General features: G+C 37.8%; 1 protein-coding gene across 1 annotated transcript in view; it reads left to right on the forward strand.

The window, feature by feature from the left end:
• Positions 1 to 18,251, forward strand: part of TMX4 (thioredoxin related transmembrane protein 4) — a 44,849-nt gene extending 26,598 nt beyond the window's left edge. Inside the window, exons 6-8 of the mRNA XM_060612371.3 lie at positions 8,310 to 8,411; positions 13,017 to 13,080; positions 14,131 to 18,251. Of these exons, the coding sequence (XP_060468354.1) occupies positions 8,310 to 8,411; positions 13,017 to 13,080; positions 14,131 to 14,489 (525 nt within the window). The 3' untranslated portion in view covers positions 14,490 to 18,251. The remainder of the gene's footprint in view (positions 1 to 8,309; positions 8,412 to 13,016; positions 13,081 to 14,130) is intronic.
• The last annotated feature ends 2,760 nt before the right edge of the window (positions 18,252 to 21,011 follow it).

Genomic DNA, 21,011 nt, shown 5'->3' on the forward strand with positions numbered 1-21,011 from the left:
TGAGTCATTTCAGTGAGTTAGAACTGTTATTTAGGTTAAAATTTGAACAATTATATAATCTTGAATGTGTTACGTAATCTTTTACTTCCATTTTTGTGTAGGATGGGCTAAATTTTGCCAAATTTAACAAACTTGCCGTGGAATTAAATATATATCCTTAAAGTATTTAAAAAAAAATCTTTAGAAGTGTGTACTTATATTTGTCTTTTCAAACTATGATTCTAAGTCATGATGTCATATTTGGAACTTAACATTCAAGAAGTTCATAAGACTCTTCTGTTTCTCATGCACATCAGTGTATGTTTAGGAAATTTAAGAACAACCTTTTGCATCCTAGTTTTTCAGTTATATTTTATTTTCTGCCTTGTGAGGTAGAATAGTAACTTCAGAATTTTTTAAAAACAGAAATTAAGTTTGTCACTTGGATTCAGTATTTCTTAGTTAATGTTTGTTAATTATTTTTTGGCATTTGTGTATGATATTAAATAATAACTTGGATTTTCCCTCTCACCAGATAGCATGATTTTATATGGTTTCCTTCTACTATTTTCTTAACACTGGTGAGAAGTTTATTCAGGATTTGAGAATTATGAATTGCCAACTGGGAATTGAGAGTAAGGATTTTACCTTTTGCAGTATGTTGACACTGAAGGTTGTCAGAGTCATATATTCTGATAGCCATCTGAGAACGTTGTAGCCTTATAATGTCTAATTGAACAGGATACTCATAATAGATGGATTTCAGGAATCATGAGAGCAAGATCTTGGCATTGAACCTATAATAAGTGCAGGTCAAGAGATTAATTTGTTTAGTTGTTTAAGAAGAGCTTGGAAGGAAGTTGGTCATCAATTTCACACATTGTAAAAGAGATGTATTTTCAAATACAGTATCTGGGAAGAAAAATGTAAAATAAGTTTATTTTCAAATACAGTATCTGGGAAGAAAAACAATTACTTTGACCTCATATAACTTGGCATTTGTGCTTTGATAAGCAAGAGTTTAGGTAAGGAGTTACAGTTTTTCATTTTATCATGCAAATAATTACAATATGTGGCATTGTTGTGTCAAGGCCAGGAGTGGGTATTTTATCTTCATACACACAGTGCTCCAGCCATGGGCAAGCATGGAAAGATTCTGTGTGGATGTGTCAGACTGCAAAAAAAAAGAGGGGGGCATTTTGGAGAATAGAATATGATCTGTCTCTGAATAACCAATTGAGATGTTCTTCTTAGTGATTGAGGAGTAGAGTATATATGATATTTATATACCCATGTAAATTTAGAATATATTTCCCAATATTTAAAAGGGGACAAAAGAAGATAGTTTTATAGAATAAACTTAAATTTGACACACAGTTACATTTTACACTCTACAGAATCGCTTTTATCTAATATTAATACCATATTTTTTTCTTTTTTGTCAGTATTTGCCTGGAATGTTTTCCACTTTCAACCTTTTTAATTGCTTTTTCTGTTTTGAATGAGTCTTATAAAATGCATACAGCAACAAGTAATTCTTTTAAATGATAAATTTAGTCCATTTATGTTTATTAGCATCAGTAATGTATTTGCCCTGACTATAGATTTTGTGTGTGTGTGTGGGGGGGGGGGTGTGCGCGCGCATCCACGTTGGGGGTTAACGTGACTAAAAGAACATAAATGGTAAGTCTGTAGATTATTTTGATTTCTTCGTATGTGTATTCATTACCTTAAAAATCTGTGATAGAAATCATGTATCACCCTCTGTATCAGCATCTAGGTTTTTCAAGTCTCTTGGCAACTTTTGTAGTTTCTTCTTTTCTTAGAAACAAGTTTCCAGACTTGCATGAAATCTCTGGGAAGGGCTCTCACAACCTGTTTCCAGAATTGAGCCCTGGCCCTCTTATTCAAAGAGGGTATGATTTTCAGCCTGGTTCCCACCTCAGCCTTCAGGTGTAGTCTTGCCTTTTTACACCTAAAGAACCACTTACTGAGCCAGTCCTCCTAGCCGATTACCCAGCCCACTCAGCATATTTAGCCAGCCCATCTCCCTTGCCCAAGATCCTTTCATCAGTTGAATGTATAATTGTGGGGAACATAATCTGTTTATAACTCATGTCTAGACAATATAAAACTATAGTGCAATCATATTAACAGTGAACAAAAGAAACAGCATGTAGAGAGAGAGGGAGGGAGAGGGAATGGCAAGAACTAAATGAGTATAAAGTCTTTAAGGAAGAAGATCAAAACAGGGAAGAAGGAAAGACACAGAGTGGCTAATACCAGTGAGACAAGATTGTTGATGCCCACCCACAATCTCTTATCCTACTGAGATGTTGTGGCTACATAGACAGATAGAAGTCAGTGTTTCTTCAGCGACAGTCTAACCATGCATGAGTGGCTGATTATGTATAATACTTTTATGGGGGTGTTGCAGAGCGCCTGGATGGCTCAGTTGGTTAAGGCTCCAACTCTTGATATCAGCACAGGTCATAATCTCACAGTTAGTGTGTTTGAGACTCACATCAGGCTCTGTGCTGACAGCGTGGAGCCTGCTTGGGATTTTCTCTCTCCCTCTGTATGTGCCCCTCCCCTGCTCACACTCACGTGCAAGTACTCTCTTTCATGCTTTCTCTCTCTCTTTCAAAATAAATTAAATAAGCATTAAAAAAATACTTCTATAGGGAAAATTTTATGTTATTAAGTGGGGGAAAAGATAACAAAACAGTTTGTGTAAGGTTAAATTCATATGGAGTTTTTATGTGTATATAGGAAAATGCTTGGAAGGAGATTAATCAAATATCAACAGTAGCTATCTTTGATACTGAAATTATGGCTGATTTTTTAAAAATCTCTTATCTTGCTCTGTATTTGTCTTTTTTTCTGTAATGAAAAGATAAAATAAAAAGAAGAGCAGCATCTATAAGATCAGAGCCTACTTAACTAATCCTTAAAGTCCTTGAGTTTCTGCTTTAGTGAAGCCAGCCTGCGGGGTCTGGCAATTTGGAAATAAGAACTTGTCCTCAGGATGTCAGAATTGCTTGGTGAGGAGACACCCACACAGCTGAGTTCCTATGAACTCAAGGGTTTTGTTGTGCTCTACATTTGGCTTTCTTAACTCTACACCAACCTCCCATATGTTCTTGCTTGAATAAACGCTTGAGTGAAGAAGTTCCTTGAATAGTGTTATAAGCCAGATCCTGTGAGCTTCCTGTTGTCCTCTGGAATCTGAGGGATGCTTGGTAGGTAACTTGTACAACAATGTGGGAAAAGTGGGGGGAGGGGTGGTTGATAATCTCAAATGTTCTGTCCAGTCACTAAAATTCAGATTGTCTTTCCAATCCAGTGATGATGGTATCCACCTATGTATTTTAATTTTTATATAAACTCCTAGAAGTCACCACCACTTTAACTATAACACTTATCCTCACATGTAGTCTTGACATTTGCCTACCTCATTAGAGTCACTGAAGCCTGGAAGATGTACAACTCAAGGAATTTCTCAAAGAATGGATAGACATTTTCTAGATATGGAATTGGTACTGATTATATATTTTTGGTAGCAATATAAAATTTCTTTGAAGTGAACTTATAAAAAGTCACTCAACTTAATGAAAAATATTAACCAATATAAAAGATAGTACAAGGTGAGACTAATGTCATGAAAGCAATGTACAGGAGATTGAACTTGGGAAGCACTGTCGCTGAGTCTGGGGCCACAGTCAGGGTTAGGAATCCTGGAGCTGTTGTCTGTGACACATGTATGAAGAGACTTTCTAGTCTTTTGTCTTTTCATCTCTTTTCATAGTTAGCAACAGTGGTGCAGGTAGGTATTAGCTTTCTGTCTTCCAGAGAAACAACTCCTTGTTCTCCACCTTGTGTGTGTATCTCTGAACCCATTAGTTTCCCCTGCTATAAACTGTTGTCACTAGAACACTTTGAGTGCTTAGCATAGAACCTGGCACGTAGTCAGTACTTGGTAACTGTTTCTTGTTAGTTGTATTCATTAATCATTTGTCATCATGATTTTACTTTTTACCTCTGACTAGTCAATAAGGAATACTTTATCTTTTTATTCATTTATGTTTTAATCCAGGCTGATAGCAGGATTCAAATAGGATTGTATGCCAGTTGTACAACATGTACGTTTGTGAACTAGGTTTAGCATTTGCATGCATTTCAGTAATTATTTGATTTGGTGAATTTTTGCTGCTTGCTGAGCTAATATAGTATGTAACTTACTTCAGTGTTATGGTTGTTATGCAAGGATGTAGGCAGTAAGGTATGCTGCGTCTTTGGGAGGACAGTCTATGATGGAGAAGATTTAACACTCTGAATCCCTTGCAATGAGAATTAAAGGCCATGAGTATTTAGACTGGAAAATAATGAGAGTGGTTTTTTTTTATTTTCAAAGTGGGACTACTTTTTCCAAAATTTTAATTCTAGTGTAATTAACAAATAGTGCTATATTAGTTTCAAGTGTACAATATAGTGACTCAGCCATTCTATATATTACTCAGTGCTCATCATGATAAGTGAACTCTTAATCCCCTTCACCTATTTCACCCATCCCCCACCCACCTCCCATCTGGTAACCATCAATTTATTCTTTATGGTTAAGAACATGTTTTTTGGTTTGTGTCTTTTTTTCTTTGTTTTGTTTCTTAAATTCCACATGAGTGAAATCATATGAATTTGTCTTTGATAACTTATTTCACTTAGCATTTTACACTCTAGATCCATCCATGTTGTTGCAAATGGCAAGATTTCATTTTTTATAGCTAAGTAATATTCCATTGTACATATGTACCACATCTTTATCCACTCATCTGTTGATGAAACTCAGGTTGCTTCCATAATTTGGCTCTTATAAATAATTCTGCAAAAAAAATAGGGGTACATGTATCTTTTCCAGTTGGTGTTTTCATATTCTTTGGGTAAATACCCAGTAGTGGAATTACTGGATCACATGATAGTTCTATTTTTAACTTTTTGAGGAAACTCCATATTGTTTTCCACGTTGGCTGCACCAGTTTGCATTCATACCAGCAGTGCCTGAGGGTTCTTTTTCTCCACATCCACACCAACACTTAACAAGAGTATATTTTAAAGCTCTCAAAACATTTCTCTGTGTTTTAGATAGTGGCATCTCATCTCTTACTGTTTTGAGGGTTTTTTTTCCTTGTGAAGTTATCTAGAACCATGTTATAGTGGGATGGTGTACACCCACAAAATACCTCTCTCAATGCCCACAAGAGGCTGCAAGATTGTGTCTTGTTGCAAGTGTGAGAGTAAAACATCGCAGGTGAAGTGAACCCTTGGCCATTACTAGAGAAAGTCTTTCTGAGCTGCTCCCATGTAGGGCAGATGTTTTGCGGATTCTAATCTGTGTTTGAAAGGGATATTGAGTTTGTCCCAAATGTCCTCAGAGTATATCCACATTGATGGGATCAAAATCCAAAAGGTTCTCCTGTAATTCAGGGCCAGCCCAGCTCTGAATGAGACTGTGCAACACTAGGCTGGATGGGTGCCCTTGGGCAGTATCTAACCTGATTTGCAGTGGTTCTGATCCCAGATCAGTTACAGATCTCTATAGAGAGAAGGCTCTAGCTCTGATCCATGGATGCCTTGGCCTTACTCCATTCCTTAAATCCATCTGACCACAGGGTAGAATGTTCTTCTCATTTATTCTACTGTAATGGTGTCTTCATCAGTCCTCTCAAATCTGTATCTAGCCAAAAATTAGCTCTAATTCAGTTATTTATTACAATAGTGCAGTGTAAGTCATCAGGCCCATTAGATGATATTTTTGTGCTTTTTAAGGAAACAGTAAGATGCTTCCTTATAATGAGATATAATATTGAGCAAGGATCAGTATTTTCCACAAATGAAAACTGTCACTTTGGCAATTAAAGAAACAGAAATATAGGAATCTAAAACTGAGATCAGTTTGAATCAGTTATTACTTGAAAATATATATATATCAAAATTTCAAGTACTCAATACCACAAACCCCAACACTCTTAAGGTGTTCTAAAACTATTGTGGACTCAGACAAAGTAAACAGATAAGGATTTATGTCTGCAATTGTGAAAACACAACTTGGTTAATGAGGCTTTAATATTAATCAACTAAAAGACCACAAGATGGCAGGGTTTCTCTAAGAGGCTCAAATAAATCCTTTAAAGAGTAGGTGAGGCTCAAATAAATCCTTTAAATGGTAAGTTAATACAAGGAAATTGAAGCAGAGCTTGCTACAATAAGAAGATATTTTGAATGCACTAAGAAATGTCTGACTTGGAATGCAATAATTCAAAGGCAAACAATTCACTTAATTCTAGAAAATAACTTAGAAAATTTCTTGAAGGTTACTTTAATCATTTATTTTGCAGAAAGGGCCTAAGGACCTAAAGTCTAGAAGTACTAATAACGACATTATTCATTCCAGCCATATAGACGGATATTATTTATAAAGCAAGCTCCAGAATGCGTATTTCTATGGGTCAGCACAAAGCCAGACTGACTTTCCATATCTTTTAATTCTTTGGCACATTTCAGAGTTTAATCCTGATAGTGGCACTGAGTCATCAAGAAAAGCATAAACTATGAAAACACAGAATTTGTATGATACATTTTAGAACTTACGCTGAACAGAATTTGAATAAAGCAACCTTTTGCTATCCCGAATACCTCTTTTGCCTACTGGGCAGCACAATGTTAATTTGTTTAATTGTTTATTTATTTTTGAGAGAGAGACAGAGTGTGGGCAGGGGAGGGGTAGAGAGAGAGGGAGACACAGAATCTGAAGCAAACTCTAGGCTCTGAGCTGTCAGCACAGAGCCTGATGCGGGGCTTGAACTCATGAACCGTGAAATCGTGACCTGAGCTAAAGTCTGACACTTAACCAACTGAGCCACCCAGACACCCCATATTATTTTTAATAAACAATTGCCTCGGCTGAAGATAAAATGATTAACAGTTCCATCAACAGAGCACAGATGATAGTTTTACAAATCACAAGTTGTTTGCATTTCCTATGAATAATTGAAGGATTTGCTAGTATCTTTTTTTGTTCAATAAGTATTTGTTGAACACTTTGCACGTATCAGTATGTAAATTACTCGCTGGGTCTTTAGATCTATCTCTTCTAATGAATGAGAAATTGGGAGAGAGGAGATCTCAGATTATTCTAGACCAGTTAACTAGCTTTTTTGTTTGTTGGTTTATCATTCAGAATTAAGCCAGAATAAAATATATTATTTAATTGTATTGGCATTTATAAATGGAAAAGCCAACAGGAGATACTTGAGTTATTTGGATTTTGAGAAATATTAAAATAGAAACTAGGACTCATTGTCACCCACCTCATCAGCTCTAGGCAAGTCATTCAGTTGTTACCTCTGCTTGCTTGTGGCATTTAGCTCGGGACCATTTCATCTTGTGTCCGGTAAGTGCTTGGATTGTAGTGAATGACTGCTTTGGAGCTGGAAGGGCCTAACACAGATGATCACTAAGCCATCATGGTGAAGCATGGCTCCTACAAGCCCACATTTAAAAGGGCCCTGGCACCAAACTAGTAGGTTCATATTTGTATGACTTAGCATGTAAATAATTTCTAGCAAAAATGGTATCTCTTCACTGATTTTTTAAAGTATCTGACATCAAATAGGGTCTGAGGGAACAGTAAGAATGAAGGGATGTGAGCTCTACTCAAAAGACTGATGGAATCTCATTTGTTCATAATGAATTAACTGGAAAAATTTTTTCTGTTTAATATTTTCAGTTTTATGGTGAATTACGAAAGCTGTTGAGGATGGGTGGGGTAGAGTAATGGTCTGACTAGAAAAAAGGAAGTTTGGAGACATTTTAAATGGTTGATACTCTGTAAGTAGTAATTTAGTTTCACTTAAAAATTGACAAAGGGCCAAGAAGTTTAATTTTTTATGGATGCCATATGGTGAGTAAAAATTGAGATACAGAATTATTAGGGGAGAATGACCAAAAAGAATCTATGAAATGATGAAAGGAGGGGCTAGAAAAACAATTCTGCCAGAGTTCTACCAGATCATGAACAAAGAAATAGAACTCAAAGAAATATAACTTGAGAACAAAGGTCAAGATATGACCTTGATTATTACTCTCAGATTTTCAATGTTGTAAAATTTGACTTGTTCTTGAAGAATCATATAGATGCAGACTGGATGACCTTTGTGGGAGCTCATACATGTAGAAATAATTTGCAGACTTGAGTTATAGCTGGGGGGGGGGGAGATTCAAACATATTTGGTGATAAGTAAAGATTTTATTTTATATTTTTCTTCTGATTACAGCATCTTCACAACTATTTCACAGTGACCCTTGGAATTCCTGCTTGGTGTTCTTATGTCTTTTTCATCATGGCCACCTTGATTTTTGGCCTTCTCATGGGTCTGGTAAGAAATAATGCCATTTCCCCCCCTTTCTATAAAGCCACATGGATTTTATGCAAAACTAGAAAGCAACCAAGAAAGAAAAGATGCATAAACAAATATCATTTTGTGTATAATCTAAGAAGTTAAGTAGCATTTACTTGTTTGATATTGTCAGTGGTAATTTGAGATATAATGGAAAATTCATTTAATTGTTATCTCCTAATCCTATCCTGAAATATCCTGAAGATGTGTGCTGCCTAGAATATAGGCGGTAATGAAAGAATTGGAGACCTTATGTGAATTCATAGTCAGTTTCCAAGACAACCAAGTCAGCTGTGATTTCACACATTGCCTACTTGATTGGAACACTGTGGTGATAAGGCCAAACCTGTGAATTTGTTCCTTGAGTGAACAAGATGACTTTTTTCTTGTTCATATCCTCCAGTTGAATCTCTAATCCTGACCAGCTACTTATACATAGACTCTAGTTATCCCAAGGTGGATTTTTTAAGATAAGGTAGACAAAAAACACAGTCATTATTATGGGAAAAAATAAGATGCAAAGCACATTACTATGTCTTCTTTCGGTGTAAAAAGTGGTATCTAATAGGTATCTGTGCATTTTCTTCCTAGATGTTTTAGGTAAGAATTGAAATAATAAATTTATTTATTTAGCTGTATAGACAACTGCAAGGGTTTTGGCATGTTTTACTCTTTTATATAATTTTTTAATCTTTCTTTTTACCCACACTTGATCAATTTGAGCTTTAAGCTCTAAGATAAGTTCTTTTTTTTTTTTTTAAGTTTATTTATTTTGGAGAGAGTGCACATGTGCGCAAGCCAGGGAAGGGAGAGAGAATCTCAAGCAATCCCCAGTGTCAGCACAGAGCCTGACACAGGGCTTGAACTCATGAACTGTGAGATCATGACCTGAGCCAAAATCCAGAGTCAGATGCTTACTGAGTCTCCCAGGTGCCCCAAGATAAGTCTTTAAAACCATTGTGCTATATATTTATCACACAGCTCCTAAACGCTATATGATAGGAATAATTGATGATTATTAAGAATTTATGTAAAAAGGACAAACATTTAGGTAGGTCTGTCCTTACACTGTATAATGCATTTCAGCTCTTTAGCAAGTTCTTTTTATTTTATTTTTTTACCTTTTTTAAATTAGCAAGTTCTTTTTAAAAAATTAGCTTAAAATGTTAGCACTTGCTTTTATCCATATTGATATATAACTTGGGATGACAAAGTCAGACTCCCAAGAAGCCAAGGAGGCTTTTATTTGATTCGATTTGGTTTTGCTACAAACATGCTTATTTCAAATTATGGTATATTTGATTTGTGACTGCTGGTGTTAGCTTCACAGGTGGGGATGGAACTCAGATATGTCATTCATTAGCTTGCATTAATCCTAGTGCTAACTAACATGTCCCTGACTGACTGGCCTAAAAGTATTTGACTTTGTATAAAGCTGACTGGATATAAATATGCTTCTCCTATCTATGGTCTAGTTCTGGATTGTTCTGGTGGTGTGTTTTAGGGCCACATGAGTGTGAGGCTTTTGTAGGGGGAGCACCATGAGATACTGGGTGGTTCTCAAGTGGAGTTATGGAGAATGTAGGTTGAGTGTGAGCCTTTTGGAAGACCATTGGAAACTCTTCTCAGCATAAAGGCTTTTTGAAATTTATCTTTGAGGTCAACTTTAAATTCAAGAAATCAAGTCAGGCTTGTCTATGCCCTAACTTCATTTGGGAACTTAGATTCAAATAATCAGTACAGGAGGGTTATTAAGATTTGGCCTGAAGAAACAAGAGAGTTGATTCTAGACTATTCAAGTGATTAAATGATATAGAATATCATTCCTTTATAAGAAATTGGGAGAGTAACTATTTAACAAAATAGTAATAATTTCAAAGCAGTAATAAACTCAGAAATTTTCCGGTAATACATTTCCATAAAATACCAAACACATATCTCTGATTCCTTTTCTACAACTGTAATACATACCAAAAGAAGCACACAACAACCAGAATTGTTGCCTTCAGGGAGGTCTGCAGGTGTGCAGTTCTGTCTTGTATGTCACCTTTGCCATTAACTGAGGGCTGAAAGCAGAGCCCAGGCATGCAGTCACCTGAGGCTTGGTCCTGGTGACCCTGGAAGTTCTTCCCTGTATGAATTCTTATGGAGTTTAACTTCTACAGTGGCCAGGAGGGCAGGATGTTTTCCATAGAGAACTTCCTGATCAAGTCATTGTTTCCCATAAGCCTATTATGTTTTCTACTTTTTCCTAATTTTAGAAGATGAGAAGTCAAAACAAGGCTGCTGGTTTAGATTTTTGTTTGTTTTCGTGATTGAGCCTCACGATAGCTGAAATGTTAATACTAAATGTTATTTTGCACATGTCAGCAAAGGGCCCAGTTTTAGAAATCAAGTATATATTTTACATTTTAAATCAATATGGGAAAGACCCTTAAGTGTATCATCTGTATATGAAATCACTCTGGCAGTGTCGTTTTCTGTCATCAGTGACTCTGCTCTGAAGGATAAAAGACAGCAAAGCTCTAGGCAAACAGAAGAGCAGTGGAAAACACAGGCAGCGATCATATGCCTCTACTCTCCCGTCTCCATTTCAGTTGGTATATGTGGTGACTGTCTAAATTTTGGTACTTGGGTAGATTATTTTTCTGTGTGTTGCTCCCCAGTGTCTAGCACAGAGCTTCCCTCAGAGGAGGGTCTCTAATATCAAGAGGCCTAGATTTCACTCTCTGTGAAAGGTGGCAAATCTGTCTCCCCTCCTCATTTAGTTGCATGGCTATCTGTATCTACCTGGGTCACAGCTGGAATGTGAAAATATAACCCTGGAAGGGAAGAGGAAGAAAAGGGCACTACTCCCCTATAGACCCTGCTTTTAAATAGTGCCATTCTTAGTGGCTTAGGAAGTGGACCATTCCAAGGGAATAGTTCTCTAGATGAGAAAATAGATCTTGAACTGAGAGAATCTGGGAGAATAAGAGGGTTTTCTTTCCAGTTTCTGAATTAAGGCTATATGATGGAATTGTGTACTATTAGATATAAAATAGACTTTGATGATAGGTTAACCCAAATCCATCCTTTTGAGAGAGTTCCAGTGAGAAAGCAGTTAAATGACTTGTTCAGGGTCACACAGTTAATGAGAGACAAGGTTGAGGTTAGTATGCCTTAAGTCTTTTTCTAGGCCCTCTATACCTAGCCCTCTAGCTGGCCCAGGGAGCTTGTTCCTCACCAACCCACAAAGCTTTATGCATCCCACTGTCCTACCACACTGGTCTCCCCAGCCTTGCATTCAGGGCTTCCTCTGGATATAGGAGCCCCCATGGTCCAGTTTGGTGTAGCTTAGACGAACCAGGCAGCTGGTACTACCCATCCGCTCTGGACTATGCCCAGGGCCTTAAGTGATGCCTCCTTCAAGTGGTCATTCTTGATCCTTCCCAAACCCATAAATGGTTGTAATATCTGAATCTTTGAAATATCTGTCAAAGTGTTTTATTCATTTTTCTTATGAAATTCATGTTCCATATTGCTTTATGTTTAAACTGCCATTTTTTCTCCTTTTTTGAACTTGTCCCCACAGAAGTTAACACGATACCTTGAACCTAATGAACCAAATTTTGAGTAAAGTGGTAAATGAATATACAGATGGTGATAATCCTGAACACAAAGTAGGGTACTCATTTGATGTTTATGAAACTGAATCAAAAGAACTATGATATCAGGTTCTTTAAAATTTTAGAGCATCTTTAAAACACTAATGTATGAAGTAGTATTACTATCTTAAAGGCCAAGTCTGGGAGTCAGCTAGGTACAAGAAGGACACTGTCCTTCTAAATGGGCAGTTTCTTCCTGGTTGTATCTTTATGTTGTGTGATGCTGCATGGGAAGGTGTGAAGAATGGCTGCAGCTTATTCTGGGTCCAGCTAACTGCACCCCACACCCATAGCTTCATCACCGTGGCCCATGCCAGACTAGGCATGGAACAGGGACTAGGATGAACCTGCCCCTAAGGAGCTTGTAGTTTATCAAGGGAGAGGGATGTGTCTAGCAAGTAGAAAATGATTCATTCATATTTCATTAAGGTCGGAGATGAAGCCAAGTCAGTCACTGTCTAAAATAGGGTTTAGTTCATATCACTGATAACTTTTCTTGCAATTTATTTCTGTAGAAATTTCTTATGGTACTCTTAAGAATTCTAGACCCTGAAATAAATAGCCTTTTACTCAGGCATTGGTGAGAGGCAGCCATATACAGACTAGTTTTGTTTGTCCAGAGGGGTGTTTTTAAAAAGGCTGCTTTAGACTTGACTGATAGTATCCATTTTCTTATACCTGTTTGATTTACCAGTTTTTGGTGGGATCTCTATAGACATTTGACTTTGTGACCCCTGTTATAAATCAATATTTTCCTACATTGTTACATTTGAAAAATTGGAAAGTCTTAATTATGCCCTTGTCCTTTTTGAGGACTTTTGACCAACCGCTAATTATTTGTCTGTAAATATCTGATTATAGATCCAAGACCTAAATTTGAGGCTCTTTGGTAATAAATGTCCTATCTATTCACTGTAAAATCACTTTTTCCCTTCAGGTCTTGGTGATAATATCAGAATGTTTCTATGTACCACTTCCAAGGCATTTATCTGAGCGCACTGGTAAGTATGATAAACTCATGTGATAGAGTAGTTTTGGAATTCTGTGGCATGCCCTTTTGTGCTCAGATAGATACTGGAGTTTTCCCCCCTGACTCGCGAGGTGACCAAACCATCACTACTACCAAATTCTTTGAAATATGTTTTCTAGGTCAGATTTGAACAAAAATGATTTTTTTCTTCCCTTAAATTAGGTAATACTTCATTTTGGTCATTGTTTTTCCCCTTGAGTATATGCCCTTCATTAATTAGTTGACACCTTTTCCTTCATTCAAACTGGAATGAGGGAAGAGAACTCACATTTATTGAGTCTCAACCGTGTATCAGTAACTATTCTAAATCCTATAAAAACAGTCTTCCCAAATCCTTGCACTGCTCCACACTGTTTGTGGGACTAAACAGCCCTGGGTTTTCACGTTTTTATTCCTAGTTTTGAGACTTTGCATGAAGACTTCTTTGAGGCTTTATAATTGCTTAATTTTATGTGGAAGTTTAACTAAATAAGCTTATATTAGGAAAAAAAGGAAATTTTATTAACTCACATAACTGAAAAATCTAGGGATGTTCTGGTTGCAAGCTCAGCCCAAGGGATGTTAGGTTTCTGTTTCTATGTGGCTGATTCAGTGGCTGTCAACAGCCCTAACTCACATTTTATCAGTTTATCAATTCCTGTAGAAAGAGAGAAGGCTTTTCTTCTTGACTCTGGCCAAAAAACTCCTGGGAAGTCCTGTGATTGGCTTGGCTTAAGTCACATTTCTTAACTAATCACCATGACTAGTGAGTGGGTCACTGAGTAAGCCAGAAGGAACCTTTACCCTCCCTGGCTCTGTGCTCTATCAGTCAACACAGTTAGTGAACTTTCCAGAGAGGAATGTAGAAGCCCTTGATGGAGGTAGGACACCGCCAGGCAGAGATCTGTGCAGTGTGATAACATAGCTTCAGATTGGAGAAAACGGTCATGGCCCCACCCTTTCATTTCACAGCTAAACACACTCAATTGACTGCTGAATGACCAGTTTATTCAGAGGATGTTCCCCTCTCTTCCCTCCACAGAGCAGACTCGGAGGTCAGAGGAGGCTCACAAAGCTGAACAGTTGCAGGATGCAGAGGAGGAAAAAGATGATTCAAATGAGGAAGAAAACAAGGACAGCCTTGTAGATGATGAAGAAGAGAAAGAAGACCTTGGTGATGAGGACGAAGGGGAGGAGGACGAGGAGGAGGACAGTGCTGCCACTCGCGTGGATGAGGAGAGGAACGACGCCCAGGACCAGGGGCCCCTGAGAGAGGTCCAGGAGGATGGAGAACCTGAGCCTGAAGAAGACACGCCTGTGCAGCCCAGCCCAGCCGACACAGAGGTGGCGGAAGACACATTGAGGCAGCGCAAAAGTCAGCATGCCGATAAGGGCCCATAGGTCTAGTGACGGTGTTTCCAAGAATTCAGACCAAAGGACTGTGTCAGCTTCCCTCTGGTCTGCAGTGTAAATCAAATCCGTACTTTTTCCTGAATGAGCAAGCTTCTGTTAAAAAATGATCTCTAGTCATGTAGTCTTACGGCATTAAGCCTCATGTATATTAATGAGAGTCTTTCAGGCATGACAATCAGGAAACAGAAAGACAAACATGGTGTTAGGATCTGTTTGAGCACTTAGTATGGGCACAAATTCATTTGCTTGGGGCTAGAGAGTTTTGACCTGAGAAAGCACCCCGCAGACGCCATAAAATGAAAGCAAAGCAACTTGAGCCTCCTCACAAGCAGCAGACATCTTGTGGAAGTCTTTTGTGTGAAGTATTCGTTTTTGTCAAATGTAAGAAACATCAGCCACCGCGGTGGAGAGACACTTTTTTAGAGGTAGAAATTGAGAGGGCCCTGGATTATTATGGTAGAAAAGAGCTTGGACATCATCCCAACTCTCTGAATCTCTTTTGCTGTGATTTATTTCTTACCTTTAGTATCTCCAACCTTCCCACCACAGGCCTGCAGGCGCCCCACACACTTCACAATACTTCCTCAGTGATAGGCCACAGACAGCGGCCGGTTGACATCAGCCGCTTTCCTTCTTGACTTAAGGGTTTACATAATCCGGAACCAAAGCCCGTGACTGCCAAGCATCTTGAATGAAATGTTGTAACCTTTGGAGATTCAAAAGGAAGTAAGGGTTTTATAGGAGTGATTTTTGTTTTTGTTTTTTGCCAAAATGTAGTAATTACTTTTTTTCAAAAAGTTCCTTTAGCAATATTCTTTTGAAGCCAGAAGTGCCCTAAGTGTTGCCAGTACAAGGTAGTCTTGTGAAGGGAACTTGAATACTTTGTTGTTTTGCTTCCATCTCAAGGGGTTCCTTGGCTCTTGAACCACTTTATTATTAACTGCAAAACCATTTCTGGTTTTCGTTCAGTGATGTGCTTTTGGTGAAAGAATTAATGAAAGTGAATATCTGGAAATGAAAGATTTGGTTTCGTTTCCTTCTTCCTTAATCTTGTAGAGAATTTTATTCCTGTAAATCTCTCAATACTCAGTCCACTAAAAGTACCCAGGGGGCCTGATTTCTTTTAAAGAATCCATCCATCTACTTCTGTCTTACCTGATTTATGTCTTAGAATAAATTCATAAAATTAGATTCCAAGCTTATGAAAGATGTCTAAAGTTGATCCTACACCCCTTGGGTCCAGACAGAAAAACAAGTAGTACAGGTTTATGAAATTCGAAAAGTTTCTGTCATCTTTATAAAGAAATATGCAGTATACTCCTGTCTGGCTGTTTAGATAACCCTTACCTCATATTAACTTTGAACAGGGGCTCATTGGAGGAGGGGGAGGTCTGAAACTCTCTACCCTCGGTTGGATGAATGGGTCTGTTGCAAGCCTCACACAAAGGGAGTTTTTATTCTGACAGAAGCTAGTTTTTAGAGATGGTTATTTTTCATCTTTCCAACTCAGTTACCTGACAGGCTCATCCCCTAGTACGGTGAGGTTCATTAACAGTCGCCAATAGTTTTTTGCTTCAGACAGCTACAGAATCTTGAGTTTGAAGCCATCACAGAACTGAGGGACTGGGGAAACCTTGACTTTGGCTCATTTCCTGCCCCTCCTCCCATGTAAGTCTCTGATACATCCTCACCCCAAGCACCATGGTTCTGATGGTGGCAGTTATGTCTCCCTAATATTGGGAAGCTTTTCTAGATCATTCTCTTCTCTTCTGTCACTGGATTTCTTTCTCTGAAACAAAGTTTTCAAAGATCACTAAGTTCAAGTTCAGAGGTGTGGAATAAAAAAGGTTTCATTATTTGACTTTTTTGTTTAAACCTCCCCCCTTTGCCCATTCCCCTATATTAAAACTTTTTTTTTTTTTAAGTGTAGTGTTTGACCAGAAGGGAAGGAATGAAGAAATAAAATCCACTTTGGCTTTTTATAAATGTAAGGCCAATTTCCAATTGGACCCCAAATAGTATCTAATTATAATAAGAAAAATATATGTTCTTTCTCAACAATACTTGTAAAAAATTGGAGGAAGAGGAGAAAACAGTTTGGCGAAGAAGGTCCATTAAAAGTTGGAGCATCTGTGGCTACAGGTACCATTTTTTTTTTTAAACATCCCAGCAAAAGATGGGGTTTTTACTCAATGGACTGATAAGTACACATCTAATTTAATCTCTTCCCACTTGAGGCCTTTAGGTTTGTTTTCAGTATTTACTGAATATAAAACTAAAGGGAAAAAGTCAACCTAAAATAATTTATGATTAGATTAACACCTCAATAGGATTTTGTGGATTTTTCATGTGGATAATATATTTAATCCAGGAGCCAAATCATGGAAACACAATTTTGATTTTAAAAATTAAAAAATAATCATGCTTCCTTATATTGCAATATCAGTTACTTACAGAATAGTGTTTTATGTAACTCAAATCAGGAAAATTAAATAAAAGTGACTCTAGATTTTGGAATAGAAGTGAAATACTTTACATGGGAGCAGTTGGAGCAGGGTGTCTTTTCACTGATTAGAAGGAAAATTTGAAACTTCTACCTTTTTCTTAGTTTCTTTTATCATTCATCTCTTGCTAGGTCTGCTAAAGCACCCCGACTTGCTTAGAGCTCTCCCATTGATGCAATGAGTAGACAATCCCACTTCTTTCCTTCCCTTTGAAGTGTAAGCACTGAATGGGGTGACAGGCAGGACTCCTCTACTTCCCAGGTCCCTGCACTGCATGGGTGCATACTTACCACCTGAACTGATGCATATGAGCCCTGTTAGCCACAGGACTCTTTAACTACAAAAAGAAATCCAAAATAATGACTGTAATAAAAAGTAAACAAGCTTTAGAGAATGCCAAATTTTGACTTTTTTATGGCCCCAATCCTTGCTGATAGCTATGGCATTGCTACATGATTTGAGTTTATATAAGCCTGCAGAGTCCACAGTGCATAACACCTTTGGGGAAGGATGATAAAAAATGTCTTCTGAAGTGAGCACTTAGCATATGACTTTTTATGACCAAGTATTTAAGACTGGAGCCTGTATGCTGCTTTACAGGATGGCAAGCATTAAAGAGTCCAAAAAAAAAAAAGTAGAAACAATAGGGTACACCTAAGATTTCAGTATAAAATGTTAAATTGGCATGAAGTGAGAGAAAGAAGGGAAAGATTGGTGCTTTTGCTAATGTGTATCAACTTATCTCTGTCCAACTCAGTGTTGAAGTGTTATCTGCCAGTATTATAAATGTATAATTGACCCATCCCATCAATTATAACAACATTTTGAAAAGTATTCATGTAAATCTTTTGTGCCAACAGAAAACTTCCTCCTTGTTCAGTATCTTTACCTCAGTCCTACATTTTAATCCTCTTCAGAAGATTAGTTTGTCTTGAAAAACCAAACACGGAGTCATCAAGTCTGATGAACCTTGATGGGGCAGCTTTTTGAGTAGCTTTTCTGAACCAGGAGTTTTGGTTGAAAGGCCTTTGGTAGTTTCAGACGAGGACATGGCCTTCAGATGGCCTCTTCTCGGTCAAGTTTCACGTGAACTGTGCCATTGTTTCTGTGTGCCTCAGACCATTTTAACATGTTTCCGATGTAGTGTGATTGTATTTGTTCCTAATTAGTTTCTTTGTGCCAATGCAGTTTTTACACTAAAAATACTGTTTATTTGTACTGTAATACATTCTAAATTTGTTATTTATATTTTTTGTAATAGTCGTAATTATTTAGCTCAGAGATATTTAATTATTTTTCTCTTCATCCATGTGTTCTTTGCTTCCTCAGATAGCATCTACAGTAACTGGAAACAGTAATAGAAAATCAAGATATAAGCCTCAAGCATTATATTGCTTGAATTACAAATCACCTTATCACAAAATTGTATAGAATCTTTGATCATATACCTTTTTATTTTATCGTAAACTTCTATTTGCAGCCAAACCTAATGATAGTGATAAGTAAAATCAAAACAGTGTATGGCTTTTCATAGAACTATTTTCACAAAAGTCATTCACCTAGGGAGTGAAAAATACTGCTTTGTTAAAAAATAATTTTCATTTGTCCATTCTGCATCCAATCTGTTTCCGCCCCCTGCCCCTTTCTTTCTGTCCTCTTTTTGACTTGGTGAAATGCAAACCATGTGCCTTTTAGCTACTTTGGAAAGTGCACAAACCAAGGACAAGTGCAAAGATCCAAGACTTCCTCTTTGTTATAGCCATTGTGTTGCCTATAGAAACTCATTTTACTCATTTGTCAGGTCTCCCTTGGCCCAGCCCTGAGGTGTGGAGGTGGCCAGGGCTGGTGAATATGGCAAAGGATGCTGCTAGTCCTTCAAGACACTGTGGACTGACCTGGTCTCCTGGGGCCTTCAGAAGGCTCTGGTCTACACCTAATCCTTCTTATCATGGTAGCATTGGAAAAGCACAAAGGAGATGAGGTGACTTTTAAATGCCCTTAGGGACTGAACTATGGATATTGGATTTTTCACTTTTGAAAAAAAATTTTAATGTTTATTTATTTTTGAGAGAGAGAGAGAGAGAGCGAGTAGGGGAGGGGCAGAGACAGAGGGAGACACAGAATCTGAAGCAAGCTCCAGGCTCCAAGCCATCAGCACAGAGACCGAAGTGGGGCTTGAACCCACAAACCGTGAGATAATGACCTGAGCTGAAGTTGGACGCTTACCGACTGAGCCACCCATGCGCCCCTGGATTTTTCACTTTTGAAAGATGGTAAGGGATGTGCAGTTAGAAGAAAATGATTAAACTTCCATACTGCCAAGTCATTCCTTCAGAGAAACTGCCTCAGAAGGCTCTTTTGTCTATGTAGAGAAAAGTATCCATTATGCAGTGTCGCAGCCTACATGAACTTGGTCATGCATCCTTGGTGGGAGCAAAGCCTGCAGCTTCTGAAGGCAAAAACACCAAATCTGGAACATATTCCACAGTATTTGGAATTCTATCTTAGAACATGTGAATTTCTCAAGATTGGTGACTGTATTAGGTCAGTCTAGACTGTGTTTACAGACTCCCAAATCTCAGAGGCTTTAAGAACAAGAATTTTATTTCTTCTTCACTTAGGTTAGATCAGTCAACCCAGATAATAGTTGCTCCACTTCATGTAGGTTTTTCTGGGACCCAAGAGAGGTCAGGAGAGGCTTTGCTGTCTAACATGTGGTGTCTAAGGTGGCTATGGTCATTTTCATCCAACCAGTCTAAAAGGGAAAGAGCATGGAGGAGTGTTTCTGGGAGATCTTAAAGCCAGGCTGCCAGGAGGCACATACGCATTACTTTTCTCATTCCTGTGAGAAGACTTAGTCACGGGGTCACGCCTAATCGAAAGGGAGGCTAGGATGTGTCACTTTGCCACGTGCTTAATAAAAAATGGAGATTAGAGAGCTGGCCTCTCTGCCACAGTGATGTCATTTTCCTACCTTTGCCACCTGAGCGTCTCACAAAGAGCAAGCCCATGTGAAATGTTAGTCACATGAACGCACTGGTGGCAGGAGAGGGAAGAATGCTTGTCTTCCTTCTGGACTTTGTTATATTTGATCTTCAAGATTCCAGACTTTTCAAACTGTGAATGGTGTGTTCTTAGAGAGTTTATATTTTATTTGGGAAGATGGACATTAGTAAGCAGGAAAAGAATTACAATGTGAGTTTGTGAAAAAGGAACCCAATGTAGGTGAGAGTTTAGGTGGTACATGTGACCAGGAGGGCATGATCAGGGTTGCTGATGCAGAGATAGATTTGGTACCCCTCCAACATACACACATAATCTTTACACTGCACATGTGGAAAAACAGGACTAGCATTTATCTCAATGAGAGGTTCTTGGCTGAGCCATTGGGATAGATTCTGGGCCTCCTTTTCCTTTTGTATAAGGGAGTGATAGAGAAACAGCTTGTTATTCATATTTTCATGAGCTGTTTCTTCAACTTTGATATCTTTGATATCTAATCAGTAATTTATAAACTCCATAAATCTCCCTAAATGGAATTCTAGTTGATAGACATCTGGTTAAACGTGTTAACCTAAAAATGACACTATAGAAAGATTGATACTATCAGAATTCTTTGTGTTCTGTTGTTACTGGTGGGGCATATAATTTCTAAAATTACTTATTATAATTAGTTACTTTGGTAGTGCACATAGGATAGACCAAAAGCACATTTGTATCCCAAAGGGACAACCTGCAAGATTTACAGAATTACACAGCTGCCACTCCATGGTATTGTCTTCAAATTCTAGCTCTCTGTGCAATACATTTTAAGCATGAGTCTCAATCTAATAGTATTAGAAGCCAGCAGGTTATGAGTTGGCCATTAGCTTTTAATTATTTTACTAACAGCAATTTTGTATAAAGTATTCTAAGACTTTTCATATCCTTGACTACTCCATAGTATGGCATCAAGTCACCCGGCCCTCCTTCAGAGCCTTTACTCTATTGAGTAAATTCTAAAAAA

The sequence above is a fragment of the Panthera onca genome, chromosome A3, assembly GCF_046562875.1.
Source record: "Panthera onca isolate mPanOnc1 chromosome A3, mPanOnc1 haplotype 2, whole genome shotgun sequence".
NCBI lineage: Eukaryota > Metazoa > Chordata > Mammalia > Carnivora > Felidae > Panthera > Panthera onca.